This window comes from Oncorhynchus kisutch, linkage group LG22 (genome assembly GCF_002021735.2).
Source record: "Oncorhynchus kisutch isolate 150728-3 linkage group LG22, Okis_V2, whole genome shotgun sequence".
In the NCBI taxonomy this organism is placed as follows: domain Eukaryota; kingdom Metazoa; phylum Chordata; class Actinopteri; order Salmoniformes; family Salmonidae; genus Oncorhynchus; species Oncorhynchus kisutch.
Window position 1 is genome coordinate 29,194,883 of NC_034195.2, and position 24,376 is coordinate 29,219,258.

Here is a 24,376-nt window from a genome sequence, read left to right on the forward strand (position 1 = left end):
AACGCCACTGTTGTGGCTAGTTTCACACAGGAACGTGCGACGTCCCTATTGCTCCTGATATGTATGTAGTTCGCTAGCTAACCAACACATTTTCTCCGGTAGCTAGTTAAAATAAGAGATTAACTTCAAGCAAAACATTAGAAAATGTAGCTGGCTAAATGCTTTCTATGATAAACCTGTTGGCAAAAAAGACATTGCTCTTTCATTGTAATCTTCTTATGTTGTGTAGCTTAGTTGCTAGCCAAATAGCTTTACATTATTTTATTTTGTGTGAAAACTATAGTTGCACGCCCCCGAGTAGCACAGCGGTCTAAGGCACACTGCATTTCGGGTGCAAGAAGTCCCTGGTTCGAATCCAGGCTTAATCTCATCCGGCCGTGATTGGGAGTCCCATAGGGCCTCGTCCGGGTTTGGCCGTCATTGTAAATAAGAATGTGTTCTTAACTGACTTGCCTAGTTAAATAAATAAAAAAACACAAATCTCGGGTCAAGAGTCAATTTATGCTTGATCCGAAAACGCGGACGCCATATGGGTGGTATGGTGCAATTGCAAGCCAGATTGGAGGCACACAGAGGCCACATTTAACTCTACCGCATCGCCATACGCCTCTTACATTTTAGGGCTCCGCATTAACCGTCTGTATAAACACAAACTCACTTCACATCTCTGAGCTGCTCGGAAAAGCCCAAGTATGAATGCCGACTTCTGTAGAGGCCATATCACCGTAAATGTTGCAAGGCCTATGCAGCGCTTTTAAAAAATGTTTATGATGGTGTGCGTTTTTAAAATGGAGATTTCTAAAAGCTAAAGCGACCCCTGCCCTATTGGCCTGGTAACTGTTGCAATGTAACATTAGCTAGCTAGGAAACGTCTGAAATGTGCAAGGCAAACGTAAATGACACGAGTTTCACTCCGAACTGAAGCCTGGGCAGCTGCTAACTTAACCAACCTCTGGCTAAATCGTGGGCTTTATGGATCTCCATTAGTAACACTATAACTACATAGATACTGGAGATCCATAAAGCCCACTAGCAGCTGCCCAGGCTAACGCATAACTAACTATTTTACACTACTGTAAATAATACTGAAGCTAAGACACCTTGACCTGTTGATATTTAGCTAACGTTAGTAATTTTTTTTTTTAAGTCCCTGGCTTCGTTCGGCCTCGGACAAGTCGCGCCTTGACGGAGGCCAATCAAAAACGGTGGCGGTACATTTGAGTCCACAATTTTCCATCCGGTGCACCAGCAAAGGCATCAACACATAAACAACTTAAAGTCTGTTTACTGTCCAGCAAATGACAATGTAAGAGTGTATGCTTTGATTTTAATTGTAATTCATGAAGTGTATTGATGAATTGGCAAGTACTAGACAGGTAGCTAGATAGCTGTTTTTTAGAGCAAGGTCGCTCATGAGAGCCGTGACACATCTAGTAGCAGATAGCTAACGTTAGCTAGCTCAGGTGGTGACAACAATCTGTGACTACTGCCGCGTTCATAACATATCCGGCCTCAAATACAACTGGGAACTGAGAGGGAGGGAAACCGTGTTTTGAACGGTCATCCAACTTGTCAGTCCAAGTCTGCAACTCGGGCCTCTTTCGAGAGCTCTGAGTTTCCGACCTAAAGATCACCCACGTCATGATTTTACCTGTTTATTGTCTTTCAACTGCCCAGTTGTTTTGAAAGCACCATCCCACAGAGTTTCTAAACCTCTTGGATCGTACTTTCTTGCTAGCTAGCTAGTTACAGCAACAGCACAGATTCATACAGCCTGTATTTCTTTGGTTACAACATCTGTCCTACAGTCCTAGCTAGCATCCTTATTTCTTGAAACATATCCATGTCCCACCCTGGCAGCACAATCCATTGAATGATGGAAATGTATGTTTCCAGCATAAGCAAACGTAATGGTGAGTATTATTGCTGGACTTTTATATGTTACACATGACACTACTTTATTTTTTTGTTAATTTATTTGTTTGGTTTGTCTTTTTTAAATTTGTTTTTCTACTTTACAGCCACAAAGACAGATCTGAGTTTGTTGCTGGAGTGTCTGAAGTACCAGATGAAATGTCCTGCTTCACAGAAACAAGCTCTTTTCACCATCTACTCCATCTGTCAACAGAGAGGTCTCTCACACACGCCCACACAAACAGCAAATCTTCTGTATATCGATTTAATAGACAAATGAACCACTAATAGTGATGTAATGTCACTGATTCTCTCTGTTTCAGAAGAGAATGTGGACTTCTTCAGAGAGATGGGAGGAGTGGTGTTTGTGTATAACCTCTCTAAATCCAGTGCGCACTCAGAGGTCAGGGAGACTGCTCAGTTCACACTGGGAATGCTGGCAGAGGCCAATGGTGTGTGTGTATATGTTGGTAGTGTACTTTAAGCAGTTTCTCCCTGATGCTGACGTACGTGTATTGTAAACACACTGTGTGTATGTGCAGTGTACTGTAAGCAGGCCCTGTGTAGGAGGGAGACATTCAGTGATCTGGCCGAGTGTCTGATGCAGCAGGACAGTCCACTGACCCAGAGGAGAGTAGCTGTCTACCTGCTCTCTGTCCTTGTCGCCAACAACAGTAAGAGCAGACAGGAAAAACTGACTTTGGGTTTCTTTGGTCCTGCTGGGGTTGAGAGTTGATTTCGAACAGAGGGTGATTGTCATGACAGGCAGGTGTTTTACCTGGTACAGCCAGAGGAGGATGGGGCTCCCCTGTCTAGTGCCTCTCAAGGTTTCTACCTTCCAGGGAGTTTTTCCTTGCCACTGTACTAGTGCTTGATTTTTGAAGTCTAAGCTGGGTTACTGTGAAGCACCTAAGCCCTGTTCACACTGCAGGACGTAATGCTGAAATCTGTTTTGCAGGAAAAATAATAGATTTGGATATGCAAAAAAAAAAGGATTTGAGTCACTTCTAAACCTCCAGTGTGAACAGGGCTTTATTGATGTTAATGTGAAAAGCACTAGGCTATATATATATTGTACATACAGATGTGGGTAATTGTGTGTGTGCTGCTTCAGGGTCTGGCCAGAAGTTCGCTCAGACCTCAGGCTGTCTGGATATCCTGCTGGACTTGTTCAGGTAAACACTGAAATGCACTTCACTGGGTTTCTGGCAGACATGGGTTGAAATAGACAACTAATTATCTTTTACAATCAAGACCTGCATGGTCAAGAGGTGAGCAGATGATTACATTGTATTAAAGTAAAACTGTACAGGGCAACTCCAATTCAGGTTGATTGATGTTTGTTTATCTCCCCAGAACTAGTTTCCCTCTCTCTGGTGAGGCCACAGTGAGACCTGCTAACGTCACTCAGCTGTTCCAACTCTGGACCTCTGTGTCCAGTGCTCTCTGTGGCTGTGTCAACAACCCCCAGAATGGTAATGTGTGTGTATTTGTGTCATTGTACAGTGTTCTATGCAGCTGTACATTAAATTAACAAGGGTGGTTATGCATGTGTGTAACTTGGTGGACAAAGAAAAATGTTCTTTCCCTAGAGGAGAGCCAGCGTATGTGTGTGTCAGCCTTCCCCCTGGTCAAGGGCTGGCTGCAGCAGCTCTCTCACCCCTACGCAGAGATGGTTCAGCCCATCTGCTCCTTTATATCCATGACTGTTGCCAACAACAGTGAGTAAAACAGGGATGATACACTGACACTAATGTTTAGAGTCAGTTACTTACATACTGTTTGTATCAGTATCTTGTGATTGAAAAGGTATGTTAGCCTTTTTAACAGATTTTCTTGAGTTGTCTTGTCACACACAGAATACTTGGGTTGCTTTTGCAATGGACAGTTTGTAATTGTAATCCGAGTAGTTTTATAAGTGCAGTGTTGTTTCTATTTCTAGGACGGCCAGGCAAAGATCTTAAAGATAGATGCAGATCTTCAGTCTGTAGAGATTAGTGTCCTAGAGCGTTTTGGTAACTGTTCAAATTAAGGTTTATATCTCAGTTTCTCTCCCTGGTGTTAAGGAAGGATGGATGCAGGCCTTTAGTCTGTAGAGGCTACAGTGTAGATGGTTTTGGTTTGTCTGAACACTCATTATTCTGTATTCATCTCCTATCTCTGTGTCTCCCACTATCTATCTCTCTCGACCCCTCTCACAGATTGTGCTCAGGATAGTTTTTCCACAGTCGGCGGGCTCGGAAATCTGACACTCACTCTGATTCGCTTAGCCTCTGATGCCTCCCACAGCCCATTGGCCTGTCAGCTGTCTGTCATCATGACCAAGACCCTGTCAGCCTGCATCATTGACAACCGTGAGTGACTCACTCCCTGAATCCCAAATCAACCCCTCTCCCCTACTGCTAGGGTGAACTCACTCTCATACAGCCATGTAAAAACCAGCTCCCCTTGGTAACCTGTCTATTTGATCCTCTCTCCCCCTACTGTGCGTAGCTGTGTTGGCGTCAGGTCTGGCAGGTTATGGTTTGGTTCCTCAGCTCCACTCCCTGCTGTCCAGCCCCAGCCTGGAGCCCCAAGACAGGCTCATTGTCATACTCACCCTGGGACACTGCACTGAGGCCTCTGGTATGGCTGGGACGCACAGCTTTATTTGCTTCAAATAATGACGATAAAACATCTTACAATTCCAAAGAAAACATTAAGTTATTACAACAATGATAACTGCACAGTAATAACTGATAACTACAGTATTTATTCTCTTCTAGAGGAGCACCGGTCTCAGTTCTTACAGTGTGGAGGTCTGTCCCTCATCATCACTCTACTGACTGAGTCTACCAGTGAAGAGCTCAGGAAGGCTGCTGCCTTCATACTGCAGACCTGCAAACAGGCTAGTGAGTACACACACAGACCTGTATGCAAACATCTGATGTCAGTGTTGAAGTGAGTCTACCCATTTCATTATGTCCGTAGCATTGTCTTTCCTCTCATCCTGCTCCTCCTTGTCCTCCCAGCTGTGTTTCTGCGCGGTGCGGTTCATGGGGAGTCTCAGGGTCAGACTGTGGAGCTGGAGCCCCCTGTGGACATGGAGGGGTACTGGAGGTCAGCACGAGACATGCTGCACAGGATCAACCAGCTGGAGAGACAACAGGCTCAGGTATATTACACCACACACACATATACATGGCGGGAACCCGGTTACTGGGATTTATCGCCCAAGACCATTCTCTTTTCCCGGGATAAATAACTGTGAGAAACTGTTAAATTATAATAAATTATTTATATGAACAGCATGGCATGAAATGGAACTGTTATATTATATGCAATGTCCAAATCTGTCTTCTTTACGGCCTCTGCATGATGAATTATCAACACTCAGGGTGGCGACAGACAGCCCATCTCAGTATGGAGAAGAGTTCACTATGCATGTAGACCTATCATCTCATCATGGTAACTTTTTTTCTTGTGACAGGTGCTGTAGGCCTGCATTTGCTGCAGCATAGTCTACAGTAATATAAAGAACAAATGCACATATTTTGGGGGTCACCTTGTTTTTTAATTGTAAATATTTTTTACAATTTTGTTGCAGCTGCAGAGTCACTCCAATATCGTTGCTTTAAATCAGTGCACGACCAAGCACTCTCTTTCTCTCCATTAACTCCATTCAAATTGCATCCAAAATAGATAATCATGTTCTAGTTAAGCAATAAGTGTGGTATATGGCTAATTTACCACGGCTAAGGGCTGTTATGCACAACGCAACACAGAGTGCCTGGATACAGCCCTTAGCCATGGTATATTGGCATATATCACAAACACCCGAGGTGCCTTATTGCTATTATAAACTGGTTACCAACATAATTGGAGCATTAATGTTATACACGTGATATACGGTCTGATATACCACAGCTTTCAGCCAATCAGGGCTAGAACCACTCAGTTTGGTAGGTCGTCATTGTAAATAAGATTTTGTTCTTAACTGACTTGCCTAGTTAAATAAAATAAAAAAACCATACATTGATATATAGCCCTATATATAGATGTCCTAGCCTACCTCTTTCAGGTAATACTTTCAATGCAGTATTAGCCTTATATTTAGCTAATTAATGATGGGTTGTGCATAATAAGCTTCTAACTTATAGCCTCTGTCTCTTGTGCAAAACAAATGCACCTGTGCTCCACTGGCTTCTCCCATGCAGGATAATCTAGACTAGAATAGCGTTCTGGACATTTTTTTTGTTTGTATTTCTTATACCAATAAACTATTAGAAGAGGGATGCAAGCTCTTGTTTGCTTAATGTTAAATACAGCAGCCAATAGAAGGTAGTTAGAAAGAAGAGCGAACACGCGCTGGCGGTAGGCGGTTATTTATTCAGACCCATAACCATTCAATCAAGCAAATAAAAATAACTTACATTTTCGTGAAGCAGAAGGCTTTCACTTCTCATCTAATTCTAGTCCTATATTATTCAACAATGTCATTGTGTGTGTGTTGGGGTTGTTGAACAGGGAGCGGGGGAGGAGTGGGAGGGGGTTGAACCAAATTCCCCAGACCGACAGAACCCTGCAGAATGGGGGAGGAAGGAGCTACTCTTACCCCTACCTCTACCCCCCTCCTTATCCCTACCCCCTCACCACACCTCTTTACCATACCAGGAGTGGAATGGAGGCAGGAGGTATGAGGAAAGAGAGCGTTGGAGAGGAGTAGAGAGTTGGGGTCAAGAGAGAAGAGAGGAGGGAGGAGGAGAAGAGAGGGGGATGTCCTGTGAACACACCCCAGTCCGGCCGGTTCTAGTGGGGAGGGGTGGAGATGGAGAAAGAGAGGATCTACACCATAGAGTCCTAGAGGAGAATCAACCCACAAACACAGGGCAGGACCTAACGGTGTGGGTCTAACACAGCTCTGGTCTACTCCATACACAATGGTCCTGTCCAGAAACAACCCCTACCCTCTAGGGGACGTCATGTCAATCTGAAGGAATTGGATAGGTATAATAAGAAATATGGTAGCTCCACCTTGCCCTGTGACATGTTGTTTCTGGACAGGACCAATCTATTTTACAGACACTGTACTAGGCTCTCCAAGCGCACTGACTCTCTTGGGTATTTTATAGTAAGTTAAGTGTCAAGGTGTGTGTGTGTGTGTTTTGATCAGAAGCGTGTAAGGAGACAGACCAGTGAGGAGCCTCAGAAACCCAGCCGCAGCAGAGAGAGTGAGAGGGAGAAGAGAACACACACACAAAGGCACACCACTCTGCACATGTACACACTTGGAAACACACAACCAGAGAAGGACAGGGGCTTGGCAGCTAAGATAAATACTTATCCTCTCTACACAAACCCACTTACAGAGAAAGGCACAAACACAGCATCACACACACAGACCGAGAACCGCAGAGACAAGCACCTTGGCATGAGAGAGCAGGCTCACACACCGTCTGTGTCAGCCGTGGGCAATGCTGGACCTGGTAGAGCTAGTGTCCCTGGGCAGCCCTGTGATGGAGAGGATGAGAGGTGTTCTGTATATCTGGGGACAGGAACACTGGTCCCTTCCTCCTCCAGTCCACTAGAAGGACACTCCCAGACACACACACACAGGTCAGCACTCTGCACTATATGCAAATGCTGTATTTATTGAAACATGATTCTTGTGAAGTGTTTCGTGTCTATGTTATGTACGAAATGTAATTCTGTGTACCATTCTTCTCTCGCTCATGGTGTGTGTTTTAGCCAAGTGTTCAAGTGCCCAGCTCCGGACAAGCCAGGAATGAGCAGGCAGAAGAAACCGTTGGATGATGAAGGTACAAAAATGTCAATGGGATGAAGTGACAATGCAAAACTGTCTACACTATGTATACAAGAATATGTGGACACCCCTTGAAATTAGTGTATTTGGCTGTTTCAGCCACACCCGTTGCTGACAGGTATAAAATAGAGCACACAGCCATGCAATCTCCATAGACAAACATTGGCAGTAGAATGGTCTTACTGAAGAGCTCAGTGACTTTCAACGTGGCACCGTGATAGGATGCCACCTTTCTAACAAGTCAGTTTGTCAAATTTCTGCCCTGCTAGAGCTGCCTCGGTCAACTGTAAGTCCTGTTATTGTGAAGTGGAAATGTCTAGGAGCAACAACGGCTCAGCCGCGAAGTGGTAGGTGGTAGGACACGCAAGCTCACAGAACGGGACCGCGGATTGCTGAAGCGTGTAGCACGTAAAAATAATCTGTCGTCATTTGCAATACTACCTACTGAGTTCGACACTGCGTCTGGAATCAACGTCAGCACAAGAACTGTTCGAGAGCTTTATGAAATGGGTTACCATGGCCGACCAGCCGCACACAAACCTAAGATCAACATGCGCAATGCCAAGTGTCGGCTGGAGTGGTGTAAAGCTCGCCTCCATTGGACTCTGGAGCATTGATAATGCTTTCTCTGGAGTGATGACTCACACTTACCATCTGGAAGTCCAACAGATGAGTCAGGGTTTGGCGGATGCCAGTACAACACTACCTGCCCCAATAGTGCCAACTGTAAAGTTTGGCGGAGGAGGAATAATGGTCTGGGCCTGTTTTTCATGGTTCAGGCTAGGCCCCTTAGTTCCAGCGAAGGGAAATCTTAGCTCTACAGCATTCTAGACAATTCTGTGCTTACAACTTTGTGGCACCTTTTGCATGAATTGGAACGCCGACTGCGAGCCAGGCCTAATCAATCACCCAACATCGTTGCCTGACCTCACTAATGCTCTTGTGGCTGAATGGAAGCAAGTTCCCGCAGCAATGTTCCAACAACTAGTGGAAAGCCGTACCAGAAGGGTGGAGGCTGTTATAGAAGGGGGGGACCAACTCCATGTTAATGCCCATGATTTTGGAATGAGATGTTTGACAAGCAGCTGTCTACATACTTTTGTTCATGTAGTGTATCTATTTATCTATAGCTCTGAAAAAAGCTTAACTGTCTCTTAGCAAAACCGTGTTCACCCAGCTGTTTCCTTCTCCCCAGGCTGTGTGTTCGGTTTGGTGACCAGCCGGTCGTTCCCTGTCCTCCAAAGGAACTGTCCCCACAGCTGTGACCTGCACCTGGTATTGCAGCAGGCCACACACAGCTACACACAGCACCTCCGAGATATACGCAGGAGGAGAGAAATACACACAACGGGACAGAGAGAGACTCAGCGAGGGACACAGAGCGTCTGGGATCACTGCAGAGATAAGATTCCTGAAGTGCTGAACACACCCACACACCGATGTGATTTGAATTGGGATATGTGTCCTGTTGTAACAGAGGCCAGTCTGACTCCTGTCTGTAAAGGAACCCTCCTGAGAAGCTTCTCAACCAACAGCGGACAACACAACACTGATCACAACCGTAAGATTCACCATCTCAACAAAATATTTACATATCCCCTCTGTCTTTTCTGTGAAAAACAATAATATATTATATAGTTCTCTCGCCCCTCCCTGTTTTCTCTCTTAGATGTGAGTCTCACTCCCCTTGAGACCTGTGGTCCATGTGAAGGTATCGCTCGGAATCCTTTGCATAAAGGTCTGATGAAGAGCCTCTCTTCTGTGACCAGCAGGGGGCAGGAGAGAGGAGGTACTGTATGTTCAGACACCATGACAACACCTTAGCCTTTATTTTACCCAGCCAATAATGAGATAACCGTATCGTTTCTCTTGTATCATCGGCCCCTACTCCACCACTTCCACATAGTGCGTATGTTATCGTGTGTGTATGCATGTGTCTGTTCCAATGCTGTTCCATAAGGTTTTTTAAAATCTAATTTTACTGCTTGTGTCAGTTACTTGATGTGTAATAGAGTTCCATGTAGTCATGGCTCTATGTAATACTGTGCGTCTCCCATAATCTGTTCTGGACTTGGGGAATGTGAAGAGACCTCTTGTGGCATGTCTTGTGGGGTATGCATGGGTGTCCGAGCTGTGTACTAGTAGTGTCAATACTAGAGGTTGACCGATTAATCGGCATGGCCTGGCCGATTAATGGCAGGGCCGATTTCAAGCTTTCATAACAATCGGTAATCGGCATTTTTGGATGCCGATTACGTTGCAATCCACTGGGAGACTGGTGGCAGGCTTGACCACCTGTTACGTGAGTGCAGCAAGGAGCCAAGGTAAGTTGCTAGATAGCATTAAACTTATAAAAATCAATCTTAACATAATCACTAGTTAACTACACATGGTTGATGATAATACTAGTTTAACTAGCTTGTCCTGCGTTGCATATAATCAATGCGGTGCCTGTTAATTTATCATTGAATCACAGCCTACTTTGCCAAATGAGTGATTTAACAACAGCGCATTCGCGAAAAAAAAGCACTGTCGTTGCACCAATGTCCATAACCATAAACATCAATGCCTTTCTTAAAATCAATATACAAGTATATATTTTTTTAAACCTGCATATTTGGTTAAAATAAATGTTAGCAGGCAATATTAACTAGGGAAACTTCTTGCGTTCCAGTGCAAGCAGAGTCAGGGTATATGCAGCAGTTTGGGCCGCCTGGCTCATTGCGAACTGTGTGAAGACCATTTATTCCTAACAAAGACCGTAATTAATTTGCCAGAATTTTACATAATTATGACATAACATTGAAGGTTGTGCAATGTAACAGCAATATTTAGACTTAGGGTTGCCACCCGTTCGATAAAATCCGGAACGGTTCCGTATTTCACTGAAATAATAAACGTTTACTTTTCGAAATGGTAGTTTCTGGATTTGACCATATTAATGACCTAAGGCTGATATTTCTGTGTGTTTATTATATTATAATTAAGTCTATGCTTTGATATTTGATAGAGTGGTCTGACTGTGAGCGGTGGTAGGCAGCAGCAGGCTCGTAAGCATTCATTCAAACAGCACTTTCTGCATTTGCCAGCAGCTCTTTGCAATGCTTGAAGCACAGCGCTGTTTATGATTTATCAACTCTCAAGATTATGGCAATACTATAGTGCCTATAAGAACATCCAATAGTCAAAGTTATATGAAATACAAATGGTATAGAGAGAAGTAGTCCTATAATTCCTATAACTACAACCTAAAACTTCTTAACTGGGAATATTGAAGACTCATGTTGAAAGGAACCATCAGCTTTCTTCATATGTTCTCATGTTCTGAGCAAGTAACTTAAACGTTTGCTTTTTTACATGGCACATATTGCATTTTTATTTTCTTCTCCAACACTGTTTTTGCATTTATTTAAACCAAATGGAACATGTTTCATTTTTTATTTGAGAAAATGTATTTTATTGATGTATTATATTAAGTTAAAATAAGTGTTCATTCAGTATTGTTGTAATTGTCATTATTACAGATATAAATAAATAAATTGGCCGATTAATCGGTATCGGCTTTTTTTGGTCCTCCAGTAATCGGTACCGACGTTGAAAAATCATAATCGGTAGACCTCTCGTCAATACCTCTCATAAATAAAAGTAGTTGAAGTCATTCTCTCCATAACTTTCAGCCAGGAGAGATTGACATGCATATTATTAATATTAGCTCTCTGAGTACATCCAAGGGCCAGCCGTGCTGCCCTGTTCTGAGCCAATTGCAATTTTCCTAAGTCCTTTTTTGTGGCACCTGAACACATGACTGAACAGTAGTCAAGGTGCGAGGACCTGTAGGACCTGCATTGTTGATAGTGTTGTTAAGAAGGCAGAGCATTGCTTTATTAAAGACAGACTTCTCCCCATCTTACCTACTACTGCATCAATATGTTTTGACCATGACAGTTTACAATCTAGTGTTACTCCAAGCAGTTTAGTCAACTTGCTCAATTTCCATATTATTTATTACAAGATTTAGTTGAGGTTTAGGGTTTAGTGACTGTTTTGTTCCAAATACAAAGCTTTTAGTTTTAGAAATATTTAGGGCAAACTTATTCCTTTCCACCCACTCTGAAACTAACTGCAGCTCTTTGTTGAGTGTTGCAGTCATTTCAGTCGCTGTAATAGCTGACAAGTATAGTGTTGAGTCATCCGCATATATAGAAACTCTGGCTTTACTCAAAGTCAATGGCATGTCTTTAGTAAAAATTGAAAAAAAGCAAGGTGCCCAAACAGCTAACCTGGGGAATTCCTGGTTCTAACTGGATTATAGTTGATAGGCTTCCATTAAAGAACACCCTCTGTGTTCTGTTAGACAAGTAATTCTTTATCCACATTATAGCAGGGGGTGTAAAGCCATAACACACAGGTTTTTCCAGCAGTAGACTATGATCAATAATTTCAAAAGCTGCACTGAAGTCTAACAAGACAGCCCCCACAATAATTTGATCATCAATTCCTCTCAGCCAATCATCAGTAATTTGTGTAAGTGCTGTGCTTGTTGAGTGTCCTTCCCTATAAGCGTGCTGAATGTCTGTTGTCAATTTGTTTACTGTAAAATAGCATTGTATCTGGTCAAACTCAATTTTTTCCAGAAGTTTACTAAGGGTTGGTAACAGGCTGATTGGTCGGCTATTTGAGCCAGTAAAGGGGGCTTTACTATTATTGGGTAGCGGAATGACTTTAGCTTCCCTCCAGGCCTGAGGGCACATGCTCTCTAGTAGGCTTAAATTGAAGATGTGGCAATATCATCTGCTATTATCCTCAGTAATTTTCCATCTCGATTGTCAGACCCTGGTGGCTTGTCATTGTTGATAGACATCAATTTTTTCACTTCTTCCACACTGACTTTACAGAAATCAAAAGTACAATTCTCGTCTTTCATAATTTGGTCAGATATACTTGGATGTGTAGTATCAGCTTTGTTGCTGGCATGTCATCCCTAAGTTTGCTTATCGTGCCAATGAAAAAGTAATTAAAGTAGTTTGCAATATCAGTGGGCTTTATGATGAATGAGCCATCTGATTCAATAAATGAAGGAGCCGACTTGGCCTTTTTCCCAAAATGTCATTTAAGTTGCCCCGGAAGCCTTTTAAAATAATTCTTTATATAATTGATATTTGTTTCATAGTGTAGTTTCTTTTTATTTAGTTTAGTCACATGATTTCTTAATTTGCAGTACGTTTGCCAATTAGTTGGGCTGCCACACTTATTTGCCATACCTTTTGCCTCATCCCTCTCAACCATACAATTTTTAAATTCCTCATCATTCCACGGGGATTTAAGTTTTTACCATCATTTTCTTAATGGGTGTGATCTTATTAGTAACTGGGATAAGTAGTTTCATAAATGCGTCAAGTGCAGCGTCTGGTTGCTCCTCATTACACACCACAGAGCAGCAAATATTCTTTAAATCATCAACATATGAATCACTACAAAACTTATTGTATGACCTCTTATACACTATATTAGGCCCAGCCTGACCTCTTATACACTATATTAGGCCCAGCCTGACCTCTTATACACTATATTAGGCCCAACCTTTGGAACTGTGGTTTTCCTAGATAGGGCTATTATATTGTGATCACTACATCCTATGGATTTGGATACTGCTTCAAAGCAAATATCTGCAGCTTTAGTAAAAATGTGATCAATACATGTTGGTGATTTAATTCATGTGCTGTTTGTAACTACCCTGGTAGGTTGACTGACAACCTGATCCAGGTTGCAGGCACTGGTTACAGTTTTAACTTTTTTCCTGAGTGGGCAGCTTAATGATAGCCAGTCAATATTTAAATCACCCAGAAAATATACTTCTCTGTTGATATCATGTACATTATCAAGCATTTCACACGTTATCCAGATACTGATTGTTAGCACTTTGTGATCTGTAGCAGCTTCCCACCAGAATGGGCTTTAGGTGAGGCAGATGAACCTGTAGCCATATTACTTCAACAGTATTTAACATTAGATCGTCTCTAAGCTTTACAGGAATGTGGTTCTGAATATAGACAGCAACATAGCCTCCCTTGGCATTTCTGTCTTTTCTGTAGATGTTATAACCATGTATTGCTACCACTGTATTATCAAAGGTATTATCAACGTGAGTTTCAGAGATAGTCAGAATATAAGTGTAATCTGTTGCAAGCAAGTTATTGACTTCTTGGACCTTGTTTCTTAGGCTACATATGTTAATATGGGCTATATTTTTAGTACTTTTCTGGGTTTGTTTTTAATGCTTTACTGGGTAGCTTATCAGAGGTAGACTTACTCATGGTATTTACATTGGAGCTGATAGTGCAGGGTGAGCCTCAGTGCTAACAGTGTAACTCTGATTTATAGGCTCATGATTACTGCTTACAATAGCTGTAGGATTAAACGGATATATTCCTTGCAGTTAGGGGTACATAAATGAAATGACTTGTGTTTGCCAATGCCCCTAAGATCATGTACATTTGATGCAGCATTATGACGACTCATTGTCACAATGGTAGGGATTAACTGAGCTGGTCCTGGATCATTTACCAGTCATTGTTTCAAGGCATCCTTGAAATGCATGTACAGAGTCCAGGAGCCAAGATGATTTGGATGGACTCTGTCATTCCTGTAGAGTATCTTCTGTTTCCAGAAGGTGTCAAAGTTATCAGTACAAATGACTCCAGCAGAGCTACAGTAGTCTTTTAGCCAGATGTGTAATGCCAGCAGTCTGCTGAATCTTTCACAAGGATGGTACTGGACCTGAAATTATTGGGTGTTTTTGGAGTCTTTTAATACTAAAATCAGTTCTTGATTGGGAAGTCACCACGGACGAAGGCCCCGGAACCTCTGGATCCAGGGCGGCAAAGCTGTTTCTGGTCTTTATCAGTTCCGGGGTCAACATCTCCATGGGACGCCTTCATCGACATCCACAGCGAGTGACGTACCTCCATGGCTGGTTGGTTGATGTGGCCAGTGATACTTTGCTTCTTGAAAGTCCAATATTTAGAAAATTGTCTGCTTACATGCAAAACATTTTGGGACTGTATCAACAGTGGACTAATGAGTGGATTTACCCTTTAAGTTAGATGCTGGTAACAGGCTGCTATGAAGTTACAACTAATATGCTAATTGAATGTGTTTTTTCCCCCGTGGGATTCCTGGTCTCCAGTGTATTCCTTGTAGCACAGAGAAATGTTCTCACACTGGCTGATAGCTAGTCAACTCTGTTACTGACCTCTACAGCTGTATAGCACAACACTAGCTAGTTTACACTGTTCTATACCAGTACAGTTGTACAACTCCAGCTAGTTTACACTGTTCTATACCAGTACAGTTGTACAACTCCAGCTAGTTTACACTTTTCTATACCAGTACAGTTGTACAACTCCAGCTAGTTTACACTGTTCTATACCAGTACAGTTGTACAACTCCAGCTAGTTTACACTGTTCTATACCAGTACAGTTGTACAACTCCAGCTAGTTTACACTGTTCTATACCAGTACAGTTGTACAACTCCAGCTAGTTTACACTGTTCTATACCAGTACAGTTGTACAACTCCAGCTAGTTTACACTGTTCTATACCAGTACAGTTGTACAACTCCAGCTAGTTTACACTGTTCTATACCAGTACAGTTGTACAACTCCAGCTAGTTTACACTGTTCTATACCAGTACAGTTGTACAACTCCAGCTAGTTTACACTGTTCTATACCAGTACAGTTGTACAACTCCAGCTAGTTTACACTGTTCTATACCAGTACAGTTGTACAACTCCAGCTAGTTTACACTGTTCTATACCAGTACAGTTGTACAACTCCAGCTAGTTTACACTGTTCTATACCAGTACAGTTGTACAACTCCAGCTAGTGTACACTGTTCTAGAGAGGTACAGTTGTACAACTCCAGCTAGTGTACACTGTTCTAGAGAGGTACAGTTGTACAACTCCAGCTAGTTTACACTGTTCTATACCAGTACAGTTGTACAACTCCAGCTAGTTTACACTGTTCTAGACCAGTACAGTTGTACAACTCCAGCTAGTTTACACTGTTCTATACCAGTACAGTTGTACAACTCCAGCTAGTTTACACTGTTCTATACCAGTACAGTTGTACAACTCCAGCTAGTTTACACTGTTCTATACCAGTACAGTTGTACAACTCCAGCTAGTTTACACTGTTCTATACCAGTACAGTTGTACAACTCCAGCTAGTTTACACTGTTCTAGAGAGGTACAGTTGTACAACACTAGCTAGTTTACACTCTTATAGTGCTCTTATTGTGTAGCGGTGTCCACCTCTTCTGTGTGTTGATTCACAGTTCACAGATTTACTCTGCTCTTTTTGAGCACCTTTCCTCCTTCAAAGAAATACTACACTCTTTCTTTGTCTGTTTGTTTTTCTTTTGCTCTCTAACCCACTTTCCCGCTCTGTTTTTCTGTCTTGCTTTCTCCCCCCCCGTACTCTCTGTCTGCCCCTCTCTCATGCTCCATTTATCCTTATTTCTCCCTTTTTCCCTCTCTGATCAGTGCATCTCTTCTGTGTTCTATTGTTCTGGTAGCAGGCAGCTGTATTAGGCCTGACTGACCTAATGTCACTTCCAATGAAGAAGAAAAAGAGGGAGAGATTGTATTTTCTCTTTATTTGATTGTGTCTCTGTTTACCTCAATGAGCTCTGTGAGCTGTTGGTCTCTGCTCACAATGAGGCTTGACACGTCTGTTCTTTGCTTACTGTCTCCCTCTTTTTTTCCCTCACACTTTCTCACACACACACACACACACACACACGCAGACAGAAGGGAGGACGGTGTCATGGATGAGGAGGACGGTGTCATGGATGAGGAGGACGGTGTCATGGATGAGGAGGACGGTGTCATGGATGAGGAGGACGGTGTCATGGATGAGGAGGACGGTGTCATGGATGAGGAGGACGGTGTCATGGATGAGGAGGACGGTGTCATCGGTGGGGAGGACGGTGTCATCGGTGGGGAGGACGGTGTCATCGGTGGGGAGGACGGTGTCATCGATAATCAGCAGAAGACTCTTTCTATGGGAAACCCATCTTTGACTGTAAGAGAGATGAGTGTATCCAGATGTCTCTGTAGAAGTGAGTGTTGAATTGGAGGTTAATCTATAGTGGATGGACTGTATAGAACGACCAGTGTTCTAGTAATCAGGCAATGTGGGAGCAGAGACCACTATGCCAGTGTGTGTGTAGTAGGGGAATGTTATCCAGAGGTATGTGTGTCATGGTGTCCTCTGTCTTGCAGCAGAGCAGTTCCAAAACCAAGGAAAAGAGGGTGAATACCAATGAGGTGTGTTTGTGTTTTGTCTCATGTCCTCTGTCTGTCTCTCTCTCTTACTGTTCTTTACCCTGCATTCTCCTACAGTCCTTGTACATTGATCCCCACCCCCCCATCCCTCTCAATTCAATTTCAGTCTAAGGGGCTTTATAAGAAACATGTTTATATTGCCAAAGCAAGTGAAATGGATAATAAACAAAAGTGAAATAAAAAATGAACAGTAAACATTACTTACAAAAGACTTACATAACGACATGTCAAATGTTGTATATATACAGTGTTGTAATGATGTGCAAATCATTCAAGTACAAAAGGGAAAATAAATAAACAAATATAGGTTGTATTTACAATGGTGTTTGTTCACTGGTTGCCCTTTTGTGGAAACGGGTCACAAATCGTGCTGCTGTGCACACTGGAATTTCACCCAATAGATATGGGAGGTAATCAACATTTGATTCGTTTTCGAATTCTTTGTGGGTCTGTAATCTGAGGGAAATATGTGTCTCTAATATGGTCATACATTTGGCAGGAGGTTAGGAAGTGCAGCTCAGTTTCCACCTCATTTTGTGGGCAGTGTGCACATAGCCTGTCTGCTCTTGAGAGCCAGGTCTGTCTTCAGCGTCCTCTATCTATTTACAGAGGAGGGAGAGGAGGAACTTCAGCCGTGAGGAGGAGAGTTATCTGTGTCGAGGTATAGAGCGGTTTGGTCCATCCTGGAACTCCATCCTTTGGGCCTATCCGTTCCAGCCGGGACGCACCAACGTTGACCTGGCCAAGAAATACAAACGCCTGCAGGTGATAGGCATCAACAATGGTTTTACAAAAATGTATGCATGTCACTGACTTCAATTTCAGTCATTTTTTGGGTCTTGTTCTCCATTTTGTTCCGTCTCTCTCATTCTCTCTTTCTCTCCCTACAGGCTAAAGCCCAGGGTATGGATTCAGACTCTATGAGATCCTAGAAGAACACTTTGTCTATTGGACATAAATCACAGTCATATATTTGAAATACTCTAATGTAATATTCAATAATACTTTAAATACTATAATTTAGTCCCCAGTTTGAAATGAATTACTATGCTGTGCTACTGTAAATAAAATTCATATTTGTTATTTAAGTTAGTACTATATTTGAAATATGTTAATTTCATGGTCATGGAGGATTAATGAAGGGTCCGTTCTGTATTTCTCAACCTTGTTTTTTTACACAGCAGTATTTTGCTGCCTATTTGAAGTAGTTGGAATATTGTTTGGAATAGAAACATGGAAATGATTTGTGTAATGATTTGCACTTGACGGTTTATCTTGTTCATTGTTAATGTATGGATTGAGATTGAAAAGGTTGTTCACTCGTCATCCCCTGAAGTTGTTTGTATTGAATTAAACAGAAGGGTGTCTGTATGCAGTGATGTGTGTGTCACTGTCTGATAATCTCACACCATGCTTTTTCATTCAGGGACCCTCAAGGCTCCATAACAATGAGGATGTTCATTTACTGACTTGAGGTTAAAAACAGCTTTTTCTACTTCAAGAGAGTTTGTCCCTTAAGGGGAAATGCTTTCTATAGCTTAATATTAAACACCAATATCTAAGACACTTTTTATGTAATGCATGGGTGTGAATGGTTTAAACATGCATGAAACATAGGAGACCGTGTGGGAGAAGAAAATATATATTTGAGTTTCAGTGGCCTACGGCCGACAAACATTGAATACTGTATCTTGATGTATTTGAGTCTGGATTTGGATACAGGGATTGTGTTCTCATTGGGAAAACAACAGCAGGAGCTCATCCTTTTGATGGACCTGACCGTCTAAAATGACGTTGGAGGTGGCTTATGGTAGATAAATTAACATTCAATTGCCTGGCAACAGCTCTGGTGGACATTCCTGCAGTCAGCATTCCAATTGCACGCTCCCTCAAACATTGACACAGCTGTGGTATTGTGTTGTGTGACAAAACTGCACATTTTAGAGTGGCCTTTTATTGTCCCCAGCACAATGGGCACCTGTGTAATGATCATGGTGTTTAATCAGCTTCTTGATCCACACCTGTCAGGTAGATGGATTATCTTGGCAAAGGAGAAATGCTCTTTAACAGATGTAAGCTTTTTGTGCATATGGAACATTTCTGGGATCTTTTACTTCAGCTCATGGGACCAGCACTTTACATGTTGCGTTTATATTTTTGTTCAGTATAATTGTAGCTTTGCCTGTTGAGTCAATTGTCCATTCAACACTTCCGTGATATCTGAGAGACTGTTCTGCTCTCAGAACTGTTTGACAATTCTGATTTCAATCTAGGCAAATCAGTTAAGAGTAAGTTCTTAATTAAAATGACAGCCTACCCCAGCCAATTGTGCGCCGCCCTATGGGACTCCCAATCACGGCCGGTTGTGATACAGCCTGAAATTGAACCAGGGTCTGTAGTGACACCTCTAGCACTGAGATGCAGTGGTGCACTATTATCCTCAAAGAAGGTGTTTAGTTTGTCTGGAAGCAATACGTCGGTGTCCGTGATGTGGTTGGTTTTCTTTTTGTAGTCTGTAATTGCCTGTAGACCCTGCCACATCTGTCTCGTGTCTGTGCTGTTGAATTGTGACTACACTTTGTCCCTATACCGACATTTTGCTTGTTTGATTGCCTTGCAGGAGATAAATACTCTTTATATTCTGCTATATTCCCAGTCCTCTTTCAACTGTTCGCACTTTCAGTTTTGCATGAATGCCACCATCCATCCAAGGTTTATGATTAGGGTAGGTTTTATAGTCACAGTGGGTACAACATCTCCAATGCACTTCCTTACAAATTCACTCGAATTTGCATATCGATCAATGTTATTCTCTGAGGCTGCCCGGAACATTTCCCAGTCCGCATGATCAAAACAATCTTGAAGCGTGGATTCTGATTAGCCAGACCAGCATTGAATGGTTCTAGTCACGGGTACAGCCTGTTTGAATTTCTGCCTATAGGATGGTAGGAGCAAGATGGAGTCATGGTCGGTTTTGCTGAAGGGAGGGCCTCGTACACATTACGGAAGTTAGAGTATCAGTGGTCCAGTGTATTGTCCTCGTGAGTGCCACAATCAATAAGCTGATTTTGTTAAAATCCCCAGCTACAATAAATGCTGCCTCAGGATATATAATTTCCAGTTTACATAGAGTCCAGTAAAGTTTCTTGAGGGCCATTGTGTTATCTGCTTGAGGGGGTATATACACAGTTGTGACAATAACTGACGAGAATTCTCTTGGGAGATAATATGGTTGGCATTTGATTGTATGGAATTCTAGGTCAGGTGAACAGAAGGACTAGAGTTCCTGTATGTTGTTATGGTTACACTATGAGTTGTTGATCATGAAGCATATACCCCCGCCCTTATTCCCAGAGATGTTTATTTCTGTCGGCGCAATGCATGAAGAAATATTTTTTTATTTTGAAGCAAAGAATAAATAAGACAAAAAACATGACTTGGGCGTGCATAACTATTCACCCCCCACCCCCCAAGTCAAAACTTTGTAGAGCCACCTTTTGCAGTAATTACAGCTGCAAGTCTCGTGGGGTATGTCTCTATAAGCTTGGCACATCTAGCCACTGGGATTTTTGCCCATTCTTCAAGGCAAAACTGCTCCAGTTCCTTCAAGTTGGATGGGTTCCACTGGTGTACAGCATTCTTTAAGTCATACCACAGATTATCAGTTGGATTGAGGTCTGGGCATTGGTCTATGCCATTCGAAGACATTTAAATGTTTCCCCTTAAACCATTCGAGTGTTGTTTTAGCAGTATGCTTAGGATCATTGTCCTGCTGGAAGGTGAACCTCCGTCCCAGTCTCAAATCTCTGGAAGAGTGAAACCGGTTTCCCTCTAGAATTTTCCTCTATTTAGCTCTATCCATCATTCCTTCAATTCTGACCAGTTTCCCAGTCCCTGCCGATGGAAAAACATCCTCACAACCTGATGCTGCCACCACCATGCTTCACTGTGGGGATGGTGTTCTCACCAAACGTGTTCGCTTATTTTTTTCTTTAAGCAATGGCTTTTTTCTGGCTACTCTTCCATAAAGCCCAGCTCTGTGGAGTGTACGGCTTAAAGTGGTCCTATGGACAGATACTCCAATCTCCACTGTGGAACTTTGCAGCTACTTCAGGGTTATCTTTGGTCTCTTTGTTGCCTCTCTGATTAATTCCCTCCTTGCCTGGTCCATGAGTTTTGGTGGGCGGCCCTCTCTTGGCAGGTTTGTTGTGGTGCCATATTCTTTCCATTTTTTAATACTGGATTTAATGGTGCTCCATGGGATGTTCAAAGTTTTGGATATTTTTTTATAACCCAACCCTGATCTGTACTTCTCCACAACACCATGAAGAGCTCCTTGGTCTTCATGGTGTTGTGGAGAAGTACAGATCAGGTGTACATATACTGAGATCATGCGACAGATCATGTGACTCTTAGATTGCACACAGGTAGACTTTATTTAACTAATTATGTGACTTCTGAAGGTAATTGGTTGCGCCAGATCTTATTTAGGGGCTTCAAAGCAAAGGGGGTGAATACATATGCACGCAACACTTTCCGTTTTAGTTTTCATGTCATTTTTTTTTAAACAAGTTTTTTTTCACTTCACCAATTTGGGCCTGTTTTGTGTATGTACATTACATAAAATCAATTTAAATTACAGGTTGTAATGCAACAAAATAGGAAAAATGCCAAGGCGCTGTTCGTCCTGCTCCTGTTTTCCAGGAACGTATCAGAGACTGACCTCATAGTTTTGGAGTCTCATGAGCATGTGTTGTAGTCTTTTTGGTGTGCTGAGGAGAGGCTTTGTCATGATGCTCTCTAGAGGCTTGTGCACGTCGACAGTTCGTCCATATGTGAATTGGTGGAACCTCTCCATGCCAAACACTGCAAGCAGCTTCCTCTCTATCCTGTGCATACCCTTTTTCAGTCTCTGTCAGGGCTCTGCAAGCAGCTCCTTCTCTATCTGTGCATACCCCTTTTCAGTCTCTGTCAGGGCTCTGCAAGCAGCTCCTTCTCTATATGTGCATACCCCTTTTCAGTCTCTGTCAGGGCTCTGCAAGCAGCTCCTTCTCTATCTGTGCATACCCCTTTTCAGTCTCTGTCAGGGCTCTGCAAGCAGCTCCTTCTCTATATGTGCATACCCCTTTTCAGTCTCTGTCAGGGCTCTGCAAGCAGCTCCTTGTCTATCTGTGCATACCCTTTATAAGTCTCTGTCAGGGCTCTGCTGGCGTATGCTATTGGTTGTCCTCCCTGCATCAAGACTGCTCCTAACCCACTCTCTGAAGCATCACACTGTAGTACAAGCTGCTCTGTTGGGTTGTAGTATTTCAGCAGAGGGGTCTGTGCACTGGTATCCCTGATTTTATTGAAAGCCAACTCCTGTCTCTGACCACTCCCACAGTGAGTCCTTGTGTGTTAGCTGTTGCAGTGGCTCGCAGAGCTCGGTGGCGTGGCTGCAGAACTTGGCTAGGTAGTTTACCATGCCCAGGAAGCGCTGAACCCCCTTCACATCTGTAGGCCTAGGCATCTGTCTGATGGCTGTCACTTTTTCTGGGTCCCCTTTCAATCCCTCTTATGTTAGCAGGGGGCCAATGTAGAGCAGCCTGAGCTGTAGCTATTCAGCTTGATATAGAGCTTCCTGCATCTGTCCAGGAGCATTCTCAGGTTCTTGTCATGGTCCAGAGTCGCTGCTTCATCATTGTCTCCTCCCACAATTAGGATGTCACCTGCAATGGTTTTGACTCCTGGAAGACCTTCCATTGCCTGGGTCAACTTCCTGTGAAAGATCTCTGGGGCTGGACTGATTCCCATTGGCATGTGCAGCCACCTTGTAGCGTCCCATGGGAGTAGAGAATGTAGTGAGATAGCTGGATTCCTCCTCCAGTTCCACATGCCAAAATCCGTTTTTTTTTACATCACAAACAGAGAACATGCGTGCTCTGTTGAGATCTGGCAGCACGTCTTCAATAGTGGGAAGTGGGTAATGGCTCCTCTTGAGCGCCTTGTTCAGAGGTTTCGGATCAGTACACACTCGTAGGTTTCCAGATGGTTTCTGCACTACGGCCAGGCTGCTAATCCAATGTGTGCTTTTTTCAACTGCTTTTATCGTCCTTCTTTTCTCTAGACCACAAGCGTCTCTTTGAGTGCTTTATATAGTGCTGCTGGCACTCTTCTCTTTGGCATCTGGACGGGCTCCACTCGCTCATCTACTTACAGCCTCAGTTTGCAGGGTAAGCATCCATCTCAGAATACATCAGAAGACTCCAATTTTAATTGCTATTATGTCCAGGATCCTGTTGTTTTCTCGATGGCCATGAAGTTGTGGTGCTGCACAGTAATCAACTCCATTGCCTGGATAGCCTTACTTCCCAGAATGGGCCTGTGCAAGTTCTTGTTGACTACGATGAACTCAACTTGGTAGGTTTTCTTATTGCGTGGATTGATCACTTTAAGTGTGCACTTCCCCAGTGGTGTCAGAGTGTTCTTGTTATACATCACCAATACCTGACTGCAGGACTCTAGGTGACTGGCTTTTAGGAGGTTTGCAGGGATAATATTACAACTTGCACGACAATCTAGCTGAAATCTGACTGACTTTTTCTTGACCAGCATGGTTGCAAAGAGAGCTGCACTGGGGTCTGTGGTTTTCTCCTGTACCACATTGATGCTCTCTAACTTTGGCCCTAGTGTGATGCAGAGAACATCCTTGCTGGTCCCTGCACTTTTGCAAACCTTAGAGAAGTGATTGTTTTTTCCTAAAGGATTGACATTTTTTGTCCATATGCAGTTCATGTTTCCCTTTTTCTCTCATGTGTCCGTCCACAGTATCTGCAATGTATAATGCTCTGTCCCTCTGTAACGTCTCCTCTCCCTCTCTGTCCCTCTGTAGGGTCTCCTCTCCCTCTCTATCCCTCTGTAGGGTCTCCTCTCCCTCTCTATCCCTCTGTAGGGTCTCCTCTCCCTCTCTGTCCCTCTGTAGGGTCTCCTCTCCCTCTCTATCCCTCTGTAACATCTCCTCTCCCTCTCTATCCCTCTGTAACGTCTCCTCTCCCTCTCTATCCCTCTGTAACGTCTCCTCTCCCTCTCTATCCCTCTGTAGGGTCTCCTCTCCCTCTCTATCCCTCTGTAGGTTCTCCTCTCCCTCTCTGTCCCTCTGTAACGTCTCCTCTCCCTCTCTGTCCCTCTGTAGGGTCTCCTCTCCCTCTCTATCCCTCTGTAGGGTCTCCTCTCCCTCTCTATCCCTCTGTAGGGTCTCCTCTCCCTCTCTATCCCTCTGTAGGGTCTCCTCTCCCTCTCTGTCCCTCTGTAACTTCTCCTCTCCCTCTCTGT

General features: G+C 43.1%; 1 protein-coding gene across 3 annotated transcripts; it reads left to right on the forward strand.

The window, feature by feature from the left end:
• Positions 1–808: 808 nt before the first annotated feature.
• On the forward strand, positions 809–18,440 carry LOC109866950 (telomere repeats-binding bouquet formation protein 1). 3 transcript variants are annotated; one of them, XM_031801984.1, is made up of 20 exons: positions 809–1,306; positions 1,809–1,913; positions 2,022–2,132; positions 2,238–2,366; positions 2,457–2,588; positions 3,029–3,089; positions 3,271–3,389; positions 3,507–3,635; positions 4,116–4,268; positions 4,408–4,539; positions 4,680–4,805; positions 4,926–5,068; positions 7,067–7,509; positions 7,642–7,712; positions 8,913–9,278; positions 9,387–9,506; positions 16,525–16,802; positions 17,003–17,047; positions 17,675–17,862; positions 17,956–18,440. In XM_031801984.1, the coding sequence occupies exons 2-20, from the start codon at positions 1,874–1,876 to the stop codon at positions 17,987–17,989; spliced, it is 2,820 nt and encodes a 939-aa protein (XP_031657844.1). In that variant the 5' UTR covers positions 809–1,306; positions 1,809–1,873; the 3' UTR covers positions 17,990–18,440. The 3 variants fall into 3 exon arrangements, with proteins under 3 accessions (XP_031657844.1, XP_031657847.1, XP_031657845.1); XM_031801987.1 differs by having other exon boundaries at positions 17,675–17,830; XM_031801985.1 differs by having other exon boundaries at positions 1,861–1,913.
• Positions 18,441–24,376: the final 5,936 nt, after the last annotated feature.

Coding starts and splice junctions, on each gene's coding strand:
- LOC109866950 (XM_031801984.1), top strand. CDS start 1,874: ATGATGGAAATGTATGTTTCCAGCATAAGCAAACGTAATG. Junction 2,133..2,237: donor CTCCATCTGTCAACAGAGAG/GTCTCTCACACA, acceptor TCTCTGTTTCAG/AAGAGAATGTGGACTTCTTC. Junction 4,269..4,407: donor AGCCTGCATCATTGACAACC/GTGAGTGACTCA, acceptor TACTGTGCGTAG/CTGTGTTGGCGTCAGGTCTG.